We start from the raw sequence: 23,476 nt of genomic DNA on the forward strand, positions 1-23,476 counted from the left end.
TCACATGAAGACAAATCCTGCAGGATTCCCTTGTAAGAGGTATCCAAGGAGTCAAATTCATACAGGTGGAAAACAGAACAGTGGTTGCCAGGGGAATTGGGATAGTTTCAGTTGTACAAGATGAAAGAGTTCTGGAGATCTGTTGCACAACGAGATATACTTAACACTACTGCACGTACATTTAAAAATGATGCAGAAAATAAATTTTATATGTTTGATAGCAATTAAATAAAAAACACAGAGAAAACCAGACCTTGCTCTAAGTACATATTCCTTTATGGCAAGGAGGAACCACACACTCAGGAAAGTGCCTGGGGAACTAGTGGTGAGAACCAATCAATATGGCACAACAGGAGGACAGAGGCAGGTAGTGCACGCCTAGTTGGGGCCACTGGGGTCGAATACCCCAGAAATCAGAGCTCAGCTGGATCTTAAAGGTGAGGCGGTTCTGTCAGGGGTGAGAAAGGAGCAGCGGGGTGTTTAGGAAGGGAAAGCATATGTGAAAAAGGTGGGGAGGCAAGAATAAAAAAGACCCATCTGGGATTGGCCCAATGTCCGTTTCCTAGATACGATACTGGACTATTGTTATGCAAGACGCTACTATTTTGTGAGGCTGTGAAGGGTACACAGTCTATTATTTCTTTACATGTGCAAGTGTTTATGAGACCAGTCTGGCTGGACCAGGAACTGTTTATTTAGGTTGAGGAACAGCAGAAAAAGAGAGTAAAGAGTTAGGGTAGCATATGGCTTTAGAAAGCAGCCTATGGAGAGTAAATTCATTCCAGAATATAATAGTACTTGGGGTGGGTAATAGATGGACAGGATAAGAAGGTAGCTGGAGAGAGATAAACTAGTATCTAGGATAGACTGGGAGGGAAGCCAGCCAAGAGGCCATCTGTCGCCCCATTTCAGCTGGGAGACAGCGAGTGTGGGCAGACAAGGAGGTGGCGGGACTGGAAAAGGAGCAGATGCACATCACAGTGCTGCCACAGTGGCTTGAAGAACCTAAAACCCTACCCAGAGATGCTCAATGTCATTCACAAAACACTTCCTGTTGACTCTTGTATTTATTGTCTGTGTGCTGGTTTCCATTTTAACCTTCTTAAAGAGTGTCTTGAAGACAGAAGGCTTGCTTTCAAGACCTACTGTTCTGCTCAGAATACTGCTGTCAACTGCTGTTGACCTGGAAATGCACAGTCTCTTCAATGCACATTCTGAGGCACATTTTCCCCATGCTCTCTCATTCCGTGACTGGAACTGACATGAAGGTAGGAAAGCAAGATCGGGAAAGAGGCTTAAGAAACTGAATGGTGGCACACCCTGGCTGGCAGACACACTGAGTCCTCCCCTTATTCGTTCTTCTTCATGGTATGACAGCATTAGGCCAGAAATACAGATAGGAAAAAGAGAGCTTCTATAAAAGATGAGGGCTATTGAGGTGTACTTAAGAGTGAAACTGCTCTCACCCTATTTTAATAAATTCAGTGTCACTAACTTATATACCCTTAGACTTGGTAACTATGGAAAAGGGCAGTAAAGGCCTGATGAGAACAATTTTTTGTGAGCAATTACAGGCACTGGTTAGTTTTTCTATGTTTTAAATTATAGTAGTTTCAACTTATGATGTAAGGTTACAATTGGAAGGAAGGTAGGCATAAACAAGATGTAATCTCTATAAAAGCAAAGACTGTACCTCTAGCTTTTAAGCATTACGTTAAGTGATTTATGAATTCCTCCTCCAATTAGAAGCCAAACCTTTAAGGGAAGGGATGTGTGAGCAAGGGGCTAGCACAGCGATAGCACAAAGCTGCTGGCATTAATTTGAAATTGCCAAAGCCTCAATTTATTTACATAGGGTGCACGGAATATAGGCTTTTAAGTTTTCTCTTCTGCTGCATAGTAGCAATGGTTCAAATGGTAGAAAATGAAATATATTATTTAACATAAGCATATTTAAATGCTTTTCAAGTAACTGAAGACAAACCTGGGATCCTTCCAAGTTAAACGTCTGAGCATTGTGACAGAGAAGCATGACATCTTTCTCCAGGTCTCCCAGGCTCCGGTATTTGTGATTACGAATTCTTTCCTAATGGAAATTTTGGATAAAACAGAGGAAAGAGGAGGAAGAGAAAACACAAAAATCACTACTTGGTTAACAGAGCCTGATTCTCCCTTTGTCTCTACAGAAAACAGCCTGCGGGGGATGTGGGACAGCGCAACCCTAGGGGCACCATTCACAGAGACCCCTCCCACCAGGGTTCCTTCTTGTAAGGGGAACAGGAAGAGTGACGGGTCAGGTGAGGAGTCTGAAGCTTCTGAAATAAAATGCAATATAACAGAAGTGGAGTTCGCAACACAATGATTAAACTACATACATGTAAAGGCATACGGATATCCCCATAATTCTGGAGACAAGCCAGGATGGGGGTCGGTGGTGGTCACATAGGATGCCACCGCCAAGTCCCGACAATAATCATAATCATTTCAGTGAATTTACACTTCTTTATGTACTCAAAAAATAAAGTTTGTAAACAAAATATCTACCTTAATTTTTTTGAAATCCACCGGCTTCCTAATTAATTCATAGTATTCTGGTAATTCTTTCCTTGAAGGTAACTGAATGAAGACTTCACTGAGCTGTCGCCCTGAACTGTAGGGTGGGCGAAACAAAAACATAACAGATCATATGTTACTGAGGAAAGCATTTATTTTACTTCTTTCAGAAAATGTCAAAAAAGCAAACTGCATGGGGGTTCTTTAAATCAAGGAAAATCCCGCCAAGTATATTAGAGATTAACGCCCCTTGTGTTAGTTTCAAAATCACATTAAAATGTTATTAGGTCCCCACTTCTGTTGCACAGATGATATGGGGAGTCCACTGTGGGTTACTCTTTCAGAGTGAATATCTTTCTTTGTTTTGGTAGAAATATTTAAGATACTCTATTCAATTAAATATTCCATTTTTAAATGAATAATAATTGAGTTAGGAAAAAACAAATGCACAAGTTTACTTCCATACTTCATCTTCAAATTCACTGTGTATTTAGAAAATAGTATGTTAGAATACCCTCTGGCAGCTCAAATAAGAAGCTTTGGTAGGACCCTCTTTCTTTCCGGTCTTACTCCTTTTAGAGTATTTCACACACTGTGATCCACACATACCTTTGTTATTATTTGCCAGTGGAACCCCTTCATCCCACCTAACTGCACTTCTGTGTGTATGGAGTCATTTGGGCAGAAAAGAACATATTTAGCAAGCGTGATGCCCCACGGTTCTGGGATTAGTGCTCCACCCTCCCTCAAATTCATGGTAGCTTTATTTGAAAGCAGATTTCATTATTTGAAAGAGAATGCTTAGCATTTTCTAAACTTGAGAAAGAGGCTATAAAGCAATATAAGCTTTTAACATCACTTAATATTAGAAGCAGACATAGTTAGAGGAACAAAGATATTCATGATTCTAGGTTCAAAATGCTAATATCTGGCTTGGCCTATCCAGATCCATAGTAGCTTGTGAGGTATGTATGGTATAGTCACTTCTCATAGAAATCTCACTTTCCTTATGATGCCATTTCTACTTCCTTTGTGGAGCCAGAAATATTAAGAAAAAAACAACAATATAAATCACTGCTATGTAAATCTTGGAAGGTGATTCTGGGAGTGTTTGAGAATGCTATGAGCAGTGGCAAAGAATGAGTGACAATGTGCTGTTTTAATCCATGGTCCCAGTTGTATAATTAAAAAATACTCATAATGACAGTTATCATAAAAAAGGCATGCGCAGTAACTCAAATCGTTGCCTAGCAACCAGCAGGGAAAAATGCTGAAGTGCAAAGGGGCCTGCATAAATTAACCGAAAATCCTCTGTCAAAGGGATGGGCGAATTTTTCCTGTTACACTAGGTCCCTGTTTTGCTTTATTTTTTAATGCATATATGGGCCTCATGAATACTAAAATAGGGGTGAACACAAGAGGTTTAAGAAGATTGCAGTTTAACAGGGAATTGAATTTTCAGATCATGTGGCAAGAACCAAGGTGTTCTCATACCCACCCCTACCCCCTTCTAGGCTGAGAAATGCATCTGTACCTCCGTAAATTATACCACATACTATATGACAAACACTATTTACCATCTCCTTTAACATAAGGCCACAGTTTCTGGCCTATTCTTTTTCTAACATTGTGAAATTTATATTCACATTTCACTGTGTGAAAAGAAATAATCCAGAAGGCAATTAATAGATATTAGTTTTCTATTTCTATCAGTGGCTTATTTTTAATTAGCATTCTTCATAACCTAGCAACAATCAAAAAGACTTCTTTGTAATCTTGGATTTAGTACCTGGCCCTCAATGACATCTTCACGGTGTCATTTTCTACATTGCCAACAGATGGTGTCATTTTTCTATTGACGGATTACAAGGACATCTTTGCTTTGTACACCTGTGATGGACACACCCTTAATTTCAGCTATGTTACTGGTGAAATGAGAAATCAGTGGTTTGTACCAAAAATGTGATAAAGTTCTTTCTAATGGGCAAAATGGCTAAAACGGTCTTAGACTGATGTGTGTCCTCAGTCTGGCTGTACAAATCCTACGCCCTATAGGAGAGAAGAGTTACGTGTTCATAAAGGAGAGAGCTGAAATGTTCTGGGACTCAGGGCCAAAATGATGAAGTGAGAAAAATTCATCTGTTTCAAAAATAAGGGCTCACTTGACTTAACATTCCTATCCCACCTTCCTCCTTTCCCTCCTCCTAAGAACACAGACATGGGCAGAAGGAGGACCTGGAAGCTGGCTAAGGGAAACCTACTGTGGCTCTGCTGGTCCCATCACCATTTAGATGTGCCTCAGCCCTCCCAGGCCCATTCTCTGCAAACCCAGCTTTGTAACAGTTGCCCCGACTCTGCTGGTCGGCATAGTCTCTTTCCTGTACACCCCAAGTATCAGGGCCAATCCCCCATTTATGACTGATTCCAAGTCCTCAGACCGACCTCTTACGCCATGGCTGGAAGGTTCTCTATCTTTTCCCTTCTCCTAATACTTCACTATCCATCCAGTATCAAGAATCCACTCTCCATAAAAATGGAAGAAATGCTCAATATTAAACCAACTTTTGGTACCAGGCTACTCTGAACTTAAGCCCTCTTTGTTTACTGTGCTTTCTCTCTTCACAGAGGGCAGGAACAAGCAGTCACAGCCCTTCCCGTCCCTAGCAGAAGCAATGGTGTGATGGCTGGCTAGGGCAGGGTATGCCAGGTGGACCTGCAGCATGTACTGAGGTACTAGTAGGACCACTTGATAATGGACTGCTACAGGAACTGATTTTTTCCTAATGTTAAAGTTTAAAAACACGCAGATTAAAAAAAAAGGAAGTGAAATAGCCCTACCGAGTTATTCTTGGCATTTCTTTCTGACTTAAGCTGGGCAAAGGCTTTTTTTAATATACCTTCTCAATTTTTTTTTTTTTCAGTTCTGGAAAGTTTTTTTTTTTTTTTTAAGTACAGAACAATGGACTAATTGTACAATGGTTTGCTGAAGGTGTCCTGTTTCTGTTGAAATGCTTATCCTATCCCCAAGGTATTTTCCATTGTGTCATTTTACACAACCAAAGGCCTGAGTATAAGTTGTTAGCTAGGAGCGTGCTGCTTCCCATGGCAAAATGGACTCCTGCAACCCTACTCCAAAAAAAGGATTCCACTGATAGTCTGCGATTTCAGGTCTATATTTTGCACAGTTTGGGTTGAGGAGTACCTAAAACACAAGTGGTAAGGGGCGCACTGCACTTTGAGTTCAAGGTGCTGGTGGGTGAGCACCTTCCCCCTGCACAGAGGTGAATGAGCACAGGGATCCATGGCCATGGCATCAGGGTGAGATGGAAAGGCCCTGTATGCTGCTGTGTAGATGTTGGTTTGCAAACCCTGCATGTATAGCTTGTATGTGCACACGCACACTATTGAGATTTACTGTGCAACACTTCATCTGGGAACCAGTTTTTCTCCCATTACCTCCACAAACCAAATGGCAATAATTTCACATCTTACTACTAAAATTCTACAATGGTAGCTGAATATTTTATAAACACTACATCAATATCAGCTTTACCTTTGATGACATTTTAGGCATAGCTGAACGAGCACAGACTCAAATACTAGCTAAGACAACATACTCCTTTAAAATGCTGGCGATTATGCCTTCCCACCGAGGGGAAGCCAGGAGACAGGACACTGGGTGAGAATTTCGTTTAGATTTAGCTACTTTAGGGTTTTCCTTTTCACCTGCCCAGGCCGATCCGTGGAACAGCATTTCTACAGGGCACCTCTGAAAAAGACACTTGAACTAAAATAAAATAGCCACATTTTTACATCTAGTAGCTAAACAAAACCTATCTTTCCCCATAAGAAGATGATGTCATGATTTAGAATACCCACTTGGAGCGGGAAGGAAGGGTTTTATAGAAAAGTCATTACAGTCCTAAAGGAATCAAACTCAAGGAATTTGGGGGCAAGAAAACAAAAACTTGGGTCAACATTGGAGGGCAGTAGAAGAAAGCATGCTGCTGCTTTTCAGGGTCAGACTGCCAGGGGAATTTTAATAAATACCATTAAAAATGCACTTAGACCACAGTAGCACCCCGCTTATTCGGGGAGCCCCCAGAAACCTGAGTCAGCTCTGCAAAAGGCGTCACAAGCCACTACACTGTGTTCTTCACTCCTGAGATCTCCCATCCAAGCCTTATTGAGGCCTGACAGGTAAGAATTCCTAACCAGCTTGGGAATGTGACCTCCGAGCCTCCTGAAACATACATGAGGTAACAGCAAAACAGAATGGGACCGGAGTAGACTTGCTTGTGGTACAGGAGATTGGTAGCTGTTAAACACAGCCCCAAGGGTTGCATTAAGGACTGTAGATATCTAATGTGCCTGAGTTACCCATAAAAACAACAAAAATCTTTTATCAAAAAGCTTTTGTTATCAGCAAAAATAAGTTTATATCATGTTAATACAAACGCCTGGATATAGAGAGACTATTAAAGGTTCACTCAGCTCAGTAAGAAAAGCACCAAGGTTTATTAAGAGTCTTAAATATAATCACACGTCGATGCTCGGTTTTACTTTTGATAATTTACTCTAGGTTAAAATATGGAGATTAAAATTATATATAGAATATATATTCTATATATAATTATGTACTGTAATTTTATATCTATATATTATAGTTATATATGTATTTATATATTTTATATACATATGTGTGTGTGTGTGTATATATATATATATATAAGATGTTCATCACAGAATTATTTCAAAAAAAAAAAATAATTTAAAAGCAGCCAATATGTTTAACAGTTGGGAAAGGACAAATAATATAATGCTAGAGAATGTAAAATTATGTATTTCAAAAATACATAAAGAATTCCTCAAAGAATGGGAAGGTGCTTGTTACACTAGTGAAAAACAGCAAAGGATATCAGATTTTAAGTGCAGTACAACTTCAACAATGTTTTTTAAACACATAAACTAAGGGTCAGAAGGATATATGCCAGAGCATAAGTAAGCATTAATAATGATGTACTCTTATTCAACAAAATGAAAATTTACTATCTAATGTAATTTGGAGCCATATTATCATCCATAAATAAAGTAGGCCTCAAACACTTCTGTGGGTTGTCATCTTTGAAAACATGCTGTCAAAATCTAATCTGACTTTTCTCAGAGAAGTGGTGTCTAAGGGGCATATGACCAACCTTTATTTATAATCACTAAAAAAGCACATTTCACCAGTTGGCACGTTTTAACTCTATCATGTAAAGCCAAATAAGTAGAATAATAAAACAATAATTCCATTAACATTGTTAATATATTGACCACCAGAAGGTAGAATGAGAAGTTTCCACTTTTCTTCAGAATTCTCCTGTTGAATTTCTTACTACAAATCAGAGGCATTCATCAAGACATGGGCTTCAGAGAGTATTATTTGCTTTCTATTTAGACAAGCATTCTTAGGAGAAGTGTGGGAAGATTTATCATCTATCACCTGACTTTTAGAAATACTGACTCAGGAATCTAGTTGCTTCTCCTCTTTTTCTCCCTTGAGATTTTGTAATAGCAGGTATGGGCCCAGAACCCTACCTGTCTGTCTGCCTAAATGTGTAAGCTAACAGGCCACCCGCTTCCTTGGCATCTTATCTTGCTGATCTGGACATGACTCAGAATGCTTTCCTTTCAAAAGCAAACACCAACCCTCTCTTCCACTGAATATTTTCCCGTTTGATCTGTCCTTGTATCTCAAAGTTTTTGGCTAAACTGTGACAAAACTCAAAAGCACAAAGATTTTGCAAACAAAATCAAATGTTTTCCCCGACCTGAGCCACAAGTCCCAGACGTCACTTTGTTAAAGTGGTGGATCACAGCAGTCACGGGAGTGCTTTCTCCTATGATTGCCGTTTGAGTAAATTCTTAAGGAAGACATATGAAGTGGATTCCAAGGAAGATGGCACATTTTTTCTCATGAATATACAATAACATGTATATATGTCTTTGTGTGTGTCTATATGTATATATATAGACACACACACACACATAACATGTCATTCTCTTGTCTTCCTGTCTGCTGCCATGTGCTATGCCCCCTTTCCTTGTCCCCGATGACCCTGTCACACTGAAATACACGTGGTCTCTAGAGGGGGTCCAGACTTCCCAGAGCCTCTAGCTGCAGTGGAAATTCTCCAAGAAACTTAGGATTAGAGTTTGAGGACCACACTTTGGGAAGCACCATTCCAGACAATGTATGAGGCTCTGACTGCACCAGGCTGCAGCCGCACAGGATCCACTGTCAGCTCTGATGCTGAGCCCAAAGTATGCCGTACAGAGAATAAATGAAGAAAGGTTCCCCATCTAGAACTTACGATGCTCTAAAAGTGCATCGACTTGGTCACACCACTACTTCACAGCTCTATCTCTATAACCTAATGAGAACTATTAAATGCAGAGGTGTTTGGCCCGAGATCCACAGTCACAGCCTCCCTCCCTCATTTAAAGAAATACGGAATGTCTGCTGCCAACACTGCTAAAAATAAATTTTGTCTGAAAGAGCCTCTTGGCTGATTCTGAAGGGATAGTCAATACTGGCAACAAAATCACAACGTCAAGGGCTGTTAATAGCTGCAGAGAGAATTTAAATTCCTGGGACGGAGTACATGGAGCTGGGTAGCTACATGCATGCACACCCCTAACCCCCCCACTCCTCCATATATGCCACCTTTTCTTTCACTGCATTTCTTTAAATGCTACCAAAGACACTTACCACTCAGGATCAAGATCCAAGAGTTATCTGTAAGTTCTCCTTGTCTGCCCCCTAAGTCTTGTCAGTCACACCTTTGAGTGGTCATTCTCTTAATATCTGCTGCCACGTGCTATGCCCCTTTTCCTTGTCCCCGATGACCCAGTCACACCAAGATACACGTGGTCTCTACAGGGGGACTGGTTTTTCCGTACCTCCAGGGCTGCCTGTACGAAGACTGAGTACCTTTGCCTGATCCACGGCCCCCTACCCTGCCCTGCCACGGTCTACTTGGGGCATCCCCCCTGACCCTGGCCCACAAGCTGTGGAGCCTTCCCTCACTCCTGCCCCATTCCTCCCTGCCCACCCTGTACACGCACTTCATTCATGCCATGTATGCATGATTCCTTTATATAGATAGCTCTTTCTAGCTATGCTTTAAGGCATTACGTTTTGTTTTTATTTGTATTTCAAATCTTAGTGCCCCTGAACACATGCAGAAAGTATTTTTATAAGGGTTTTTTAAAACCGGTCACAATGCAGCCTCTCAACAAGAAGTCATAAACTCAGGCAAAGGAAGCGTACATGACAGTAAGGGACAGGTCAGACTCCGGGGCCCTTAGGAAGCAAATGTCAAGCCCTTTGCTATGGCTCTGGATTACATCTGTCTTCTGTAAAAATGGATTCACCTAGGTCCCAACTACCTACGGTCATATCATCTCTTCAAAAGTTCTAGGCAAGCCAATGGAGGCTTGCAACACCCTTTAAGACTACTTTTCGTGGTCACATGATCATTTTCCTGGAAGAGGGAATAAGGAGCTTATATCTGTCTTTGTTCTCTGGGCTGGACATGTAGCCTACTTCATGCCATTTAGACTATAAGACTCCTTTCTATGTCATGGGGGTAGAAGCATTTACCCATGTTGGTTCATTATTTAAACTGCCCAAATTAATAAAGTCATATATTTATTGTTTCAATTTAGAAATTTGAATCCAGACTGAGTTCTTTCTCATAATGGCAAAAACAGAACAAAATTCTTGACATCTTTGTATACACTATGGTTTGCATGTCAAGCTTCCAGGATTGATAACTGTTTATTGAACACCAGTAAGGGAAAACAAAAAATTGGGAATACTGCCCAATAGTTTCATCTATGCAGATATGGCTGGTACAAATCACTCCCACTTTTCATCTCCCTATAAAGGGAGACTGTCACAGCTGGTGACCAGTATTCATTCTGAAATACAGGATACAGCTTCAACTCTTTTTCTTCCTGGCACTGGGCTGGATCCTACACTAGTGGGGAAAAAACCCCATAAAGGATGTTATTGGGCCAACTGACAAAAGTGGAATATGGATGGTTAGATGCTGTATCCATGCTTTTTAGGAGTAAAGGCTGACTGAAAGGGGGAAAGAAATTTGCAATATATTAGTAACAACTCCTAACCCTGGGAAATCATACACATCCCTCTCTTTCTCTCAACTAACATCATGCCCACAAATCCTCTATGAGAAAAGCATTTCTGCTTTCCATCCAATGGAGGCAAAGACACACAAAGGTTAATCGGACTGGCCTAGGACACTCAGGACCGTTACGGGACAGGGAGGCCCAGAAGTCACACCCCGAACCCAAGCCAGCAGCAGACCCTTTGCACAATGTGACCGACTGTGGAATATCAGACACAGTGTGCAAATGCATGCGTCTTCATCTACTGCGGGAGGCACAGATGCCACAGGCGCTTTCCATTAAGCTTTATGACCAAGACAACACAAGGTTAAGAGCCAGGAGAGGTGAGAGGGAAGCTGTGCTCGAGGGAAGTGGGAAGCCACAGACACCCATTGCCGAGGTGCTGCACACAGGGGAGGGCAGACCTGCTGGAGGCTCCCAGCGCCTTTGTGACGCGTGGGTTTACAGGACTGACACACCCAAACTGGAACACAACACAAACAACTTCAAAAGCCAGGACAGGTGTTTTAGCGTATCTGTGCCTCCGTGTCCCACTCCAAGTAGGGATGATTTGGAGGCGACTGGAGAAACGTGCTTCCAATTCTTAAGGAATCGGTCTGTTTGGTGAACCAAGGGAAATCTGTATTTAGAGACACAGGAATACAAGACAGATCCTGACCTGTTTCCTTCTATTTCCAACTGAGAATTACTGGGCACCTTCTCCACGTTACACCTGTGGTAGAGTAGAAAGAACACTAGAGTCAGAAGACCTGGGTTCTCATCCCCGCCCGGCTCTACCTCCTAGGTTGGGTGGCCTTGATGATTCATTTTACTCTCCAAGCCTCAGACTCCTCACCTACCTGCCTCACCCACCTCAGGGATTGCTGGGAAAATCACAGCGGGTTATGTTTAGAACCTCATTCTGAAAAAATATACAGTTCTCTAGAAATGGAAAAAAAAAAAAAGATTTCCTAACCTCTCCGGGACGTCTCTGGCTTCTCTCAAACACGTAAATGCCTAGTCCTCTGGTCCAATTTCCGTCCCCACATATTCCATGTGAGTGTTAGGACGCAGATTCCATGGTTCCAGAAGCATCAGATGGCAGCATTTGCTAGGTGGGTGTGTGATCTTAGCAAAGTAGCCTGAGTCTAGCTAGCTCCTCATTTGTAAAATGGGGACAATACTTACCTCAGAAAGTTGCAGTGAAAATTAAATAGGATACTGTACTTTGTTGTGGCAGCCAGCAGATGGAGGACACTCCAACAACAGCCAAACTTGGTTTCTGACCACCACCTCGGCAGCTGGTTCCACTGCCCAGAACTCTATCCTTTTTGAATATATCACTGAGTTAATGACCTTCCATTGGAAATGACAATAAACCATTGCCTGAGATCTTTGACCCTTCTTCAGGCCTTCAGGGAAGCCTCTTCAGTTGAGGATTTTGGAACTGCTACATGGAGGTCCCTCTGCGTGGTGGCAGAGAAGCAGCTGCCAGTGGTGACGCATCCTAGGGAAACCCTCCATCCCTTCCAGGTTTTTCTGGAGGTGAAGACAGCACGCTATGGAATCACAGCCTACGTGTGGCCACTTAAAACTCTGAAATCGAGAAGTGGAGGGGAGGAGTGTACGCTGTATCTGAAACAGAGAGAATGAGCTGGAAGGCCTGAAATAAGGGGCAGCAGAGACGGACATGTTGGAAGACTGAGTTGGGAAGGTTGTGAGGGCTGGATTGTGGAAGACTGTTTTTTCCGTGGTAGGAAGTTTCATCGTCATTGAGCAGGCGACAGGAAGCTCTTGCAAGTTTTTAGGTAATATGATGTGATCAGATACACGCCCCAGAAAGAAGGCAGGGGATGAGGAGATGACAGGCAGGACCTCAGGCAGCCACAGCTGTCCCAGGCCAGGCTGGGGACAGTGAGGCGACAGAAGGCAGGCACCTGGGAGAGATGCTTGGGAGGGTGTGGAGAGCACGTATTTGAGGGTGTGTCAGGAATGCAGCACAGAACTGGGAATACTTTCACCACTGTAGTTCAGGGACCTCGGGCTGATGATCAGGTTAACCAAGGCAACACAGAAACCAGAGACAGACTGTGCCATCTGAGGGTCTGTGTGCGTGAAGGAAGAGAAGCCTGGGAGTGACATGTGCCATCTTAGACATTTTACAGAATATACTGTAAATAATTCAGAGAAATGTAGGCATGGTTCTACGATCTGAGACTACTGGAGATTACAATTCACAGGCGATGTGAGACTGAAGAGAAGAGATTCCAGCAGACTCCAAATGATTTTGATAAGGGGTACATGGGGGCAGACCTATACAGGTCAGAAATTGGATCAGCTTGGGGAAAAAAAAAAGTAGAAACAACAAAAAAGAATACTAAGTAATGACATGGATTTGGTTTAAAAATGTATGTTACTGCAACTCTGTTTTGGAAAGGCAGCATGAACACTGGTGTGAATAATGTACCTTGGATCAAAGTCTCAGGATGATGAACAATGTGGGAAGGCATTCAACACTGAGTAAGTAAATGCTTAACTGTATTTCAGGCAAAGCACGTTGGAGAGAAAACCTTGGAACCAGCCAGCGTGCTTTAATAAAAGGCCTTCCCTTCTGGAGAATGGGGTTGACAAAATGTGGACCTTCAAACAGTAGCTCAGTCTTACTCAAAATGAGGGAAATGCTACAAATGACTTTTCAGTGTGTACAGGAATTAAGTGCACAGAGTCCCTAGGTTTGTAGTATACCAAATCCCTGGAAAGTTGCTAGAATACAGTGGAATGAAATGATGGCTCTCTTCCCAGGTAAACGTCATTATATATATGTCAATATATACATATAATGATGGAATTTTTCTTAAAAATGACCATGAACACAATAACATCCCTGTGCCCTCACAGAACAGGCTCCTGTGACCCCTCCTGCCCTGGGTTCTCCAGGCCGCAGCCTATTCAGTAATGTCATGTAGGAGAGCTGTCTCCTGTACCACTTCATGAGCTGCGGTGGGGGTGAGGGGGGACAAATCCTGTGAGCTTTTTACCCTCCGGCCCTTTTCATCAGTACCAGCCTGGAAAAGGGGAGGAAAAACCCTTCCAGGCTGAATGAGTGGCTTTCTGCATCAGGGGAGCTAAAATTCAGAACAAGCTGAGGCTTTCCACCGTTCCTACCAATATGGTCAGGGCTTATTAAAATTTGGGGCAAGAAGATGACATGCCTTATTCCGGAAAGAGAGCAAAGCCTGCAGGGTGTCAGGGCAGGAGGTCTGCAGCCACTACCCCTGTCACCCCACTGCATGCCAGGGCTATGCCCACCAGGCAGACCGGTCCGCAGAGTGGAACCTCAAGTCCAAACCCTCTGTAGCCAGAAGAGCCGTCCTTGTGTGATGCTCCTGCCACAATCTTAAGCAAATGTTAGGGAGAAGGTGACAATAAACTTATTCTGCTTCCAGATTCTTCAGGAAGCAGAACAATGCTCAGATTTGAAAAGCAGAGCATAATAAATGTTGAACAACAGCTGCTGATAGGAGAGTCAATAGAAAGAGCACATCAAGACACTTCAAATGAGTTCAAGGGTCCAGTTGCAAACTACATTGTCAAAGTGTGGAGACTGCTTTTGCTAACAATGTTTAAGAAATCACAGAGACTAGAAATGGAATCAGAAGACTAGAGATAAGCAACTGTCCCAATTTCAAGATGAGAAAAGACACTCAAGCCTGGTATGCTTGATGCAGACCCTCAGAAAACTTGAGAAGGAATTAGTCAGATGCCATGGGGCTATTTAGAGAAGATAAATAACATCATTAAGTACCAGTAGGGAGCTCTTCGAAAAAGCCATGGCAAGGCTAACCTCGTTTCATTCTTTCAGCAGGGTTTCTAGGTTGATAGATTGGAGAGACCACAAACGTGGTGTATCTTGGGTTTAGCCTTTCTTGATAACCTTGAGAAAGGATAGATAAATGTGGGTGACATGATAGCACGGTCATGTGAGTTCACAGATGGCCAGTCAACTTGGAGGATTACTGGTTCATAAATTCACATCAACCTGTAGTGATTTTCAGGGGCACATTATAGGGACCTGCCCTTTGCCCTTTAGATGTTTCTTGGCAATAGCTTATAGCAAATCTCTGGATGACAAAAAAAAAAAACTTAGACAAGTAAACAAATTTTTAAAAAGGCATAAAAATCTGGCTATATCAGCAGACTAGAATCATGGGATAATAATCAATTAAACAGAACTGTCTAGGGGAAAGAGTCAAATCAGTAGATACAGATTCAAAAAATCAAACTCTTAGTTGAAAGCTAACCTTGGCAGCAGTAGAGTGAGAAGAGAGTAGTCTGCACGCTTTGGGGAGTGAGAGTTTTTCCACAAGTCACACATTCAATGTGAGTTAATGCTGTGTCAAAGTTGCTAGAAAAAGTTAACACATTCCTGAGTGTCCAGAAAAAGGAAGCTAACCACCCTGCAAGTAGCCTTCGGAATACCACTGTTGGTGTTGCAGGGGCCATGCTCCAATGGGACACTAAGAAAGTAGAATGTTCCTAAGGGAACAGGATGGAGCGCAGCCTGGGAATCCCTCAGATTCCCAGCAAAGGGAGGCACTTGAACCTGGAGGTGGGATATGCTTACAAATATTTTTATGGACATTTCTTGGGATGAGAACAGATTTACTTTCTGATGGTCCAAGTGGAATGGCTAGAAATCAGGGGGATGAGTCTATTTTTAATATAAGAAATAACTGTTGTGTTTAGAGCTGTCCTTCAGTGTCGTGAACCGCCTCCTACAGTGAGCTCACACTTGGGAATGTTCACAGGGAGCTGGGGACAGGGTGTCAGAGGGGCTGCAGCGGATACATTTGGGTTGCCGGAAGTTGGACCAGGTGGAGTTAAGCCCCTTCCAGCATCAAGAATTCCTTTAGGAATCTCTCTCTCCTTTATCCAAGTGACCAGAAGCCGAGTCCCTGGCCTTGGGGTAGCTCGACCAGACTCTACTCTTCTACACCATCTTATTCTGGATCTCACCCCCAGGGTAATTTAAAGGGTACAAATTAAATTAGGAATGAATCCCTTTTCCGAGAAAGGGAAAGTCTCCATTAAATTACATAAACTGAGAATATCATTTTAAAGAGCTTTCTGTATAAGCAGAAAACAAAGCATACTTAACAAGTCAAAACAAAGCCATCTAACACTATTTGATAGTAAGTTTTCTATGTGGGGAAATAAAACAGTGAGGATGAGTAGCAGCTGACCAGTACTACCTCTAATAGCAAGGACTGTAAAATTACACCAAAAAGGTTGGATCACATTTATAAAGATGATGTATCACACAAAATTACTGGCTCTTTGGGGTCACATCTTAAAAAGCACCCTCCTTTAAAACAAACAGAACAGAAAAATGAGGCCTGGCACTGAAAATAAAGGCAATAAATAGAGACTTAAATTATCCTAGTTCTTTATAAAAAATAAAGATACATCTGTCCCAGAATCATGTAAGGACTTTGAAAAAACTGCCTCATGAGAGCTAATTAATTCTTCTGTATCAGTTAAATATAGATGGCAGCTCTTATTTAATACACTGCTAATCTGTATGACTGTCAGAGCCCTAACACTTGACTGAGGTAATGGGAGGGAGGTTAGTACAGGTGGTATTTCTTTCACAGGTAGGTTGAGTTACTATATTAGTAGCTGACTTTAATGGTACAAAAATCTCACCACATGGAGAGGTACACTTCCTAGCAGCATTTTCTAAAACCAACCAAAAAAATGACAATGTATCTAATTAAGGCCCTCCTAATTTGAGTGCCTCCTACTTGAGTACCAAGTTTGGTAAGAGAAACAAAAAATATAAATAGATTAAGTGCTTTTTCCAGAGGATTACTGACATGAAGTATACATGAAACATGCAGTGGTGGGAAACTTGGTACATACTCCCCAAACTGTCCCTAAATGTGGGAGCTAACAGATCAGGTCTCAGAGGGTACTTTTCAAGGAGACATTGAATATATAAATAAAATGAGAGAAATGGGGGAAAATTACCCAAATGTTTGCATGCTGAAATATTTAAGTATCTTTTCCCTGTAGTACAAAACTAAAGATGTGTTCAATAATCAGTCCCAGTGAAATTGTGCTATCTGGTTTTGGAAACAAAAAGATGGAAACAGTATCAGCAAGGACACTTACTTTACAGTGCTCATAGCACCATTCAACTGCCCAATGAGCTGCAAGTAGTTGGAAAGGATGATTATTAATAATTAAACTGAAGAACTTGTATTAGCTCATCCATCTCTCCTAATGACTCTAGAGGCAAGGATAGTAATCCTTCCATTTTGTGGATGAGGAAACTGAGGCCCAGGGAAGTAAAGTGACCAGGTAGTAAATGCTGGAGTTAGGATTCAAATGTTGGTAGTTAAACCAACATAAGAGCTTGTGCTTTAAACTACTGTGCTATGCTTAGCTGAGGTTTAAGGGATATCACCTTATACTACTCTGTATTTTGCAATGGTTTCTAGGAAAGTGATCAGCCCACAGCTGTGTATACCAGGAAGTCACAAACTCCAAAGGCCATGCATCCAGCATGTAATATAAATAAGTAGGCCAGGGGTGAAAAGCAGATGAAAAATAGCAACTGACACTCCATACTGGAGGGACGATAGTAGGTGATGGGGACTGTGGCACGCTAGAGCATCAAGTCCCACACAGGGACAGCTACTTTTTCACTTCTAGCAATTGTTACCTTAGGAAAAACTGGGGAGAAGGTGGTCAAATTTTTTAGTTTTTCAACAAAAGGAGGGAAAACCTTAAAGTTTGATAAGACATCTCTCCAGTTTCATAAGTTTGCCCTTTTTTTTTGAACAACGTGAAACATGAACTAAAACAATCTGTTGGCCATATATGGTCCACTGGCTGGCAACCTCTTTTACACCATTAAAGGAGGACACAGCCATCACCTGTAATAAAAGGCCTCGCTTCTAGCCCTCCAAGGACTTTCCTGGCTCTTCTCAGTATTACTGTGGCCCCAGACTCACTCAGCAGGTAATGAACAAAAGACCTGTCAAACATCAAGACACATCTGGCCAAAGAAACAGACACTTTACTCCCCTAAGACAAAGGAGAAAAAGTTGGAGGTAAACTCAGAGTGATAGCCTCTACTTATTTTTCTTTACACCAAGGGCTGATAAAATAAGGTGCAATTGTCCAAGCCGGCTTCCTGGAAACTCTCCTTGCCTGCGGCATATCCACCAGCAGGGCTGGGGGTGAACAGAGACGTGACAGAGAGAGTCACTGATTCTTGGTTGACAAGAAAGTTCACGTGCTCAGTCTGATCAAAGAACAGACTTGTGGCCAAATTTTCCTTCCTGGATCACCGTCAGTCCCCCGCGTCAGGAAACAGCTTATCCAGACTCAGGTAACATGCCTGCCCTTTGCAGCCACTTCAGAATTCTGAAAGGAGATGCACTATTTTTTTTTTTAAAAAGGAAAATAGTAAAAATAGTAAGCAGAGAACTTAAGAGACCTGCTAGGTAAAGAGGGGAAAGAAATTTGGGGAGTTTCACACACATCTCCTCCTATACAACTTTCATCATCTCTGAAAACTCCTTACAGATAATAAAAACTCAACACTAAAGAACGACAAGGTGGAAAGTTTCTTCCTTTTCTACTTATTCCATCTTTACAATGGACTTTTCTTCTGGATATAAAGCATGCCCTGAAGTCAGTGAAAAACTAAAATCACAACTTAGTTACTGGTGTGAAACATTTCCAGGTACACAGAGCAACCCTGGTTAGTGTAAAAAACAGACAAAAAAAAACCTGGTAACTATAAGCTGGTTTCATAACACCACTATGAAATTTAGAGAAATAAAATGTTTTGCTTCCTATCAATTTTGCAACTGGAAGGAGATGTCATCTTCCTTTAAGACCGTATCACATGATTATGAAGTAGAAACCAAAACAACTAACCAAAATGTGGCCTAACTAGTTTATCTACTGTATGGGGCTGACTGACACAAGGTCTGGGGATAGTGTCCAGTAGAGTTCTCAAACCTGACATTCAGAAGGTCCGTGAAAAAGAAGTAAATGTGCTGAAATACCAGGCTGTCTATGTAGTGCTACTAGCAAGAAGATGACTCAAACAAGTGCTCAGAAATTCAAGTGTGCTGGAAGGAAGGGATTAGCAGCATTTTTGATGAAGCATCTGTTTGGATTTAAACAGTCTTAATGTGAAGTACTGACCTTAAATATGCTAGGACTTTCATTTCTCTCATAACTCAACCCAAAAGTGTAATTTCACTCTATCATCCCAAACCTTCCACATAAATGATGGTATATCAGAGATCCATAAGAATCTTTGTCTATTTTAGATTTTTTTTTAATTCTGTAAACTCCTATTTCCAAGTATATTTTAACATTGGTAGAACATCACACAAAATAGCAACATCATACAAAATAGCAATAGCAGACCTTTTGAACAGGGCACAAGGTTTCTGATAACCTTTGCAGAGAAAGCCATATAACACAAAGTAGAAAAGAAACTGAAATCCCCAGCGTGTAGTCTTGCTCTTTGGGGAGCATCATTTATCCCCAAAGTCTGGGGGCAGATGACCAAGGTGAAGGGAAGGGCCACTCACCTGTCTTTGTAGTTGATCACAGTGTCGATGATAGCATTCATCTGCTTGGTCAGTTTTGGGGGATTTGGTGATAGCTTCTCAGCTGGAGGGCGGCCTCTTCTCTTCTTAGCCTTTTCCACATCTTCTTTTGCAGGGTCCTTATCCACATTTCTTCGTCTTTTTCGCTTCTTAAGCCGTACTTCCTCTTCCATTTCTTCCAAATTGCCGTCCTCAATGGCCTGTTAGTAGGGAATGAAGGAGAACAATTCAAGACACAAGAAAAACCAAAGAGAAGAAAGAAAAATTTTTTTGAATTAGAATAAAATGGAACACAACAAAAAAAGTTAACAGTAACCAGTGGAGTAAGAAGAAAATAGGAAGACCACCATATTGGATAAATACATCTTAACCCAAGTCTCTTCATAAGCAAAGTATGCTGAAGGCCCGAAACCCTAATAGTAAGAAGAAATGACAAATATGAGATCTATATATGGAAGTGTTTGAGTTTGAAGATAACTGAATCCAAATATATTTTTAGTGCAATGTAAGAAAGATACCTTAACTGTCTCATTCCTGTAAGGGGGAAAAGGTAAAACAAACAAAAGGGGGTGGGGGAAGAAAAAAAACTTCCTTAGGAATACACCCTTACAATCATCTAAGCTCTGACCTTTTCTTCTTTGAGGTTTTACAGCAATTTACTTATGATTCACAACATAAATCTAAATGCCATCCAGATTTTGTTCTAACGTAGCAACTAGTAAACAAGGAAACAGGAAGTACAAAAAGCCACATTCCTGGGTAAATGAACTTAAATCATCTGATAAAGAACACACACACTCACAAACAACAAACACTTTTTTCCAGTTACCTGCAAACGCTTGCTTTAAACCAGAGCCAGCAGCACTAATGCAGAGAGATAATAAAATAGCTATAAAAACAACCAGATATAAAAGAAACCTGTTCATAAATGGCTAAAAGATCCATGTGACAGACCCAGAAGTTTAAACTTTTTTCTCCCCGCCCCTGTAGATCTCAAAACTTAAGAAAAATAAAGGGAAAAAAAAAACTGCATAGAAAAAAAAAAACAATAGATAAAAGAAAATTTGACCATAAAAAATAAAAAATTTTAAAAACCTTTAAATTATATTTCAAGATTGCTTTCTCACACAAAATAACTGATGTTTATTTGTTCCTCCAGCCTCTCAATATTGCTTCCAGTATGCAAATGCTAATCAATTCTTGCTCGTAGCTGAAAGAGCTCTAATCATAAGGCAATTACCTTCATTTCTCCACAGCACCAAACATGGTTAATATTTATGATCATGTGAGTATAACAATCAATATAAAGAATGATTACAGCTCAGACATAATTTCTTTCACTTGTGCACAATGCCTCCTGAAAAAGAAAGGTTTTGTGAAGAAAACCTGGTACAGAACACAAAACAACCTGCATGTTAAAAATGCCAGTGGGATTAAAAAAAAAATGTTTTCTATGCATCTTCCAATGTGCAAACCCATAGAAGCAACATGCACACAGATACAATCCTAAGGGACAGTCTGAGCCTAGGCCTTAATAATCAAAAGACAATTTCCATCACGATCCTACAGTGTTCAGATAACCACTATGAAGGAGGCAAGATCTGATGAGTTATAAGGAAAAAAGAAAAAGAAAAAGAAAAAAAAAAGCTTCACATTATTTCATTAATATTCATTTGCCTAAAAGCAGGACACCCACTATACAGCTAAACACACTGCAGCTAAACGAAGATTAAGAAAAGGAAATTGTCCCGCAAATCTTGGAGACTGAACATGCTAATAATAAATACAGCATGCAAGGCTGTCAACAGTTAATGGTATTGCTCTCCTCAAGCACCCAGTTGCACACAGAAATACGGAGAACACCGGCTTTTGATGTGTCACACACCTACACATGCCTGGGATGTAGTTCTACTGAATCTTCAAGACGGCAACGAAAAAAGATATTTACCTTACCACTATCAGCAGGCCGGCTATCGGAAATCACAGTTAGTGGGGATAAAATTAACAAGCCAGCAAAGCAGCGAGCTGCTAGTCTCTTCATCAGCTGATCAGGAAAAAAAAGAGAGCTGGGGAAAGGCTATGTTTTCATATACAAGTAATTTTATTTTACTGAAAATTTAATACTGAAAGGATTGTGGATACTCAAATCTGCTGTTTCATTCTACCTACTACAAGGCCTGAAGCCTTCCTCCTTCAGCCTGTTTTAATATTGACAACTACTTATCATATTTTTTCCCCTTATTATTCCAGGCGGCAGAATAAGAGATTTTAGTTCAGCTGGTTTCTGATTCTTACTCGCATTTTAACAATTAAGCTGATAAGAAAACAAATTAATATTCAAAATTACTTTTAAAAATTAAAACAAAGGATGCTTTGGGGGGCATTTTAAACATCATTTTAGTGCTTTAAAAAAAAAAAATGGATTGCTCCAAAACCATGCAACCTAGGATTTTTCTTAATAAAAGAATTTTTTTCATTAAATGCATGTCAGTAAAAGCAATGTGCATGTTCTCAAGTTCAAATATTTCAATACAATATGTTATTCTTTTCTTTAAAGAAAATCACGAACAACTGTGACACTTCACTTTCAGTTTCATGCTGTAAAATTTTTCATTGTTTTTCTTTACAGTGGGATAAATGAAGAGGGGGAAAGTTGTGAAAAGGGTACTTATACTCTCACCCCCTCCCCTGAATTTTGAAAAAAAGGAACAAAGCATAAGTTTGTGATATTTGGACTTTTAAATCTCTAAATCTGTAAGTAGCTAAGAAGCAAAAACAAATTGCAGAAAGAACTAGTGAAACAATTTTTATTACAATTGCTAATACGTGCAGATTCTTACTAAATTTAGGTTTTGGAATTACAAGGAAACACACAAAGTACTGACCATAAGTCCCCTTAAATTAAGGTTTTATGCAGGAATGCAGAATCTACAAAACATCTTTCCTCCTCCCCAAAGACCCCAAATCCATCCATATGCAGGGCTTTCTGCTCAGGGATTTCGAAGGGTCTTTTTCTAATGGAAATCAATTCACCAAATACTTGCCAGTGCTTTTCGCACTTAAAGAGTAGAGTAAGATTACTCCTGCATATAAGTAAAATTATTCAAGGAAATTTAAAACTGTTCTTTTATTTTTAAAAATGTATTTTTTAAAACTGGCTCAACTCAGTGCTAAAGGTGGGGGGGGGGGTTGGGGGGGACCACACTAAAAAAAAAAAAACTTGCTACACAATGCTAAAGTACTACCCCAGAAAGAATTCCCTTCCAAACCTTTTACCAGCACAATAATGAAATAAATCACAGAAGCAAACCCCCAGTTTCCGACTGGTGACGTGTTGCGCAAGAGTGCGAGCCCTAATTCAACATACAGACGGCTCCCATGCTGAACTGCCTCTAGACTTAATGAAGTGAATAGGAAGGAAGTCAGGGAAAAAAAGTGTACAAATAAGAAATTAACACTTTCCTTTCCTACCCAAACGGTGAGACACAACTACAGCGAAGTTTGGGGAGGCACTTCTTTCCTTAAAGGCACACTGCTCCCATTTGGCTCCGGATGTCACTAAAAAAACCCTTTTGGTGATAAAAATCCCCAGCCAAGTTAAAAGAGTTAAGTATATTTCAGGCTGCGTTTTTCCTGAATGAAGCCGGGAATTACTCCTTCCTCCACTGGATGGCAACCTTCCCCCCAACCCCTCTTTTTCTTTCTTTCTTTCTTTCTTTCATTTTTTTTTTTTTTTAAAGAATTCATGACACAGGATGTGCAAGAACGAGATACAGAGTGGCTCCTTCTTCGATTAGTTCCTAAGCAGGCTGTGTGCAGGTTTCTGATAAAACGCAGGAGACTGTCGTGCAGGCTAAGCTGTTTTAGAGAAACACTTTGCAGCTTGCAGAGCACATGGCAGACGCGGGAATCGGCCACACGTGGGTCCAGTCGTGCCCCTCCCTGTCATCCGGACACACCGGCTCTTGGTGACGCTGGACAGTCCAGGCAGCCGGCATTCTCCGTGCTCTCCTCCACGCGCGGTGTAACGGGGTGCTACCCTGCACGACCGCACACCACCGCACGGCAACCGGGACCGCGACCACCCAGCGGGCAAACAAACAGCA

At 41.1% G+C, this 23,476-nt stretch overlaps 1 protein-coding gene across 7 annotated transcripts in view; it reads right to left on the reverse strand.

The window, feature by feature from the left end:
• SMARCA2 (SWI/SNF related BAF chromatin remodeling complex subunit ATPase 2) overlaps positions 1–23,476 on the reverse strand; it is a 162,372-nt gene that overhangs the window by 16,778 nt on the left and 122,118 nt on the right. For 6 of the 7 annotated variants that reach the window (XM_073228598.1, XM_073228602.1, XM_073228603.1 and 3 more), the window contains exons 28-31: positions 19,353–19,570; positions 11,411–11,464; positions 2,545–2,650; positions 1,985–2,086 (exon numbers count right to left, since the gene is read on the reverse strand). In XM_073228598.1, coding sequence (XP_073084699.1) covers positions 1,985–2,086; positions 2,545–2,650; positions 11,411–11,464; positions 19,353–19,570 — 480 coding nt within the window. The remainder of the gene's footprint in view (positions 1–1,984; positions 2,087–2,544; positions 2,651–11,410; positions 11,465–19,352; positions 19,571–23,476) is intronic. The other variant, XM_073228604.1, reaches the window with a different exon arrangement.

The sequence above is a fragment of the Manis javanica genome, chromosome 2, assembly GCF_040802235.1.
Source record: "Manis javanica isolate MJ-LG chromosome 2, MJ_LKY, whole genome shotgun sequence".
Classification (NCBI taxonomy): domain Eukaryota; kingdom Metazoa; phylum Chordata; class Mammalia; order Pholidota; family Manidae; genus Manis; species Manis javanica.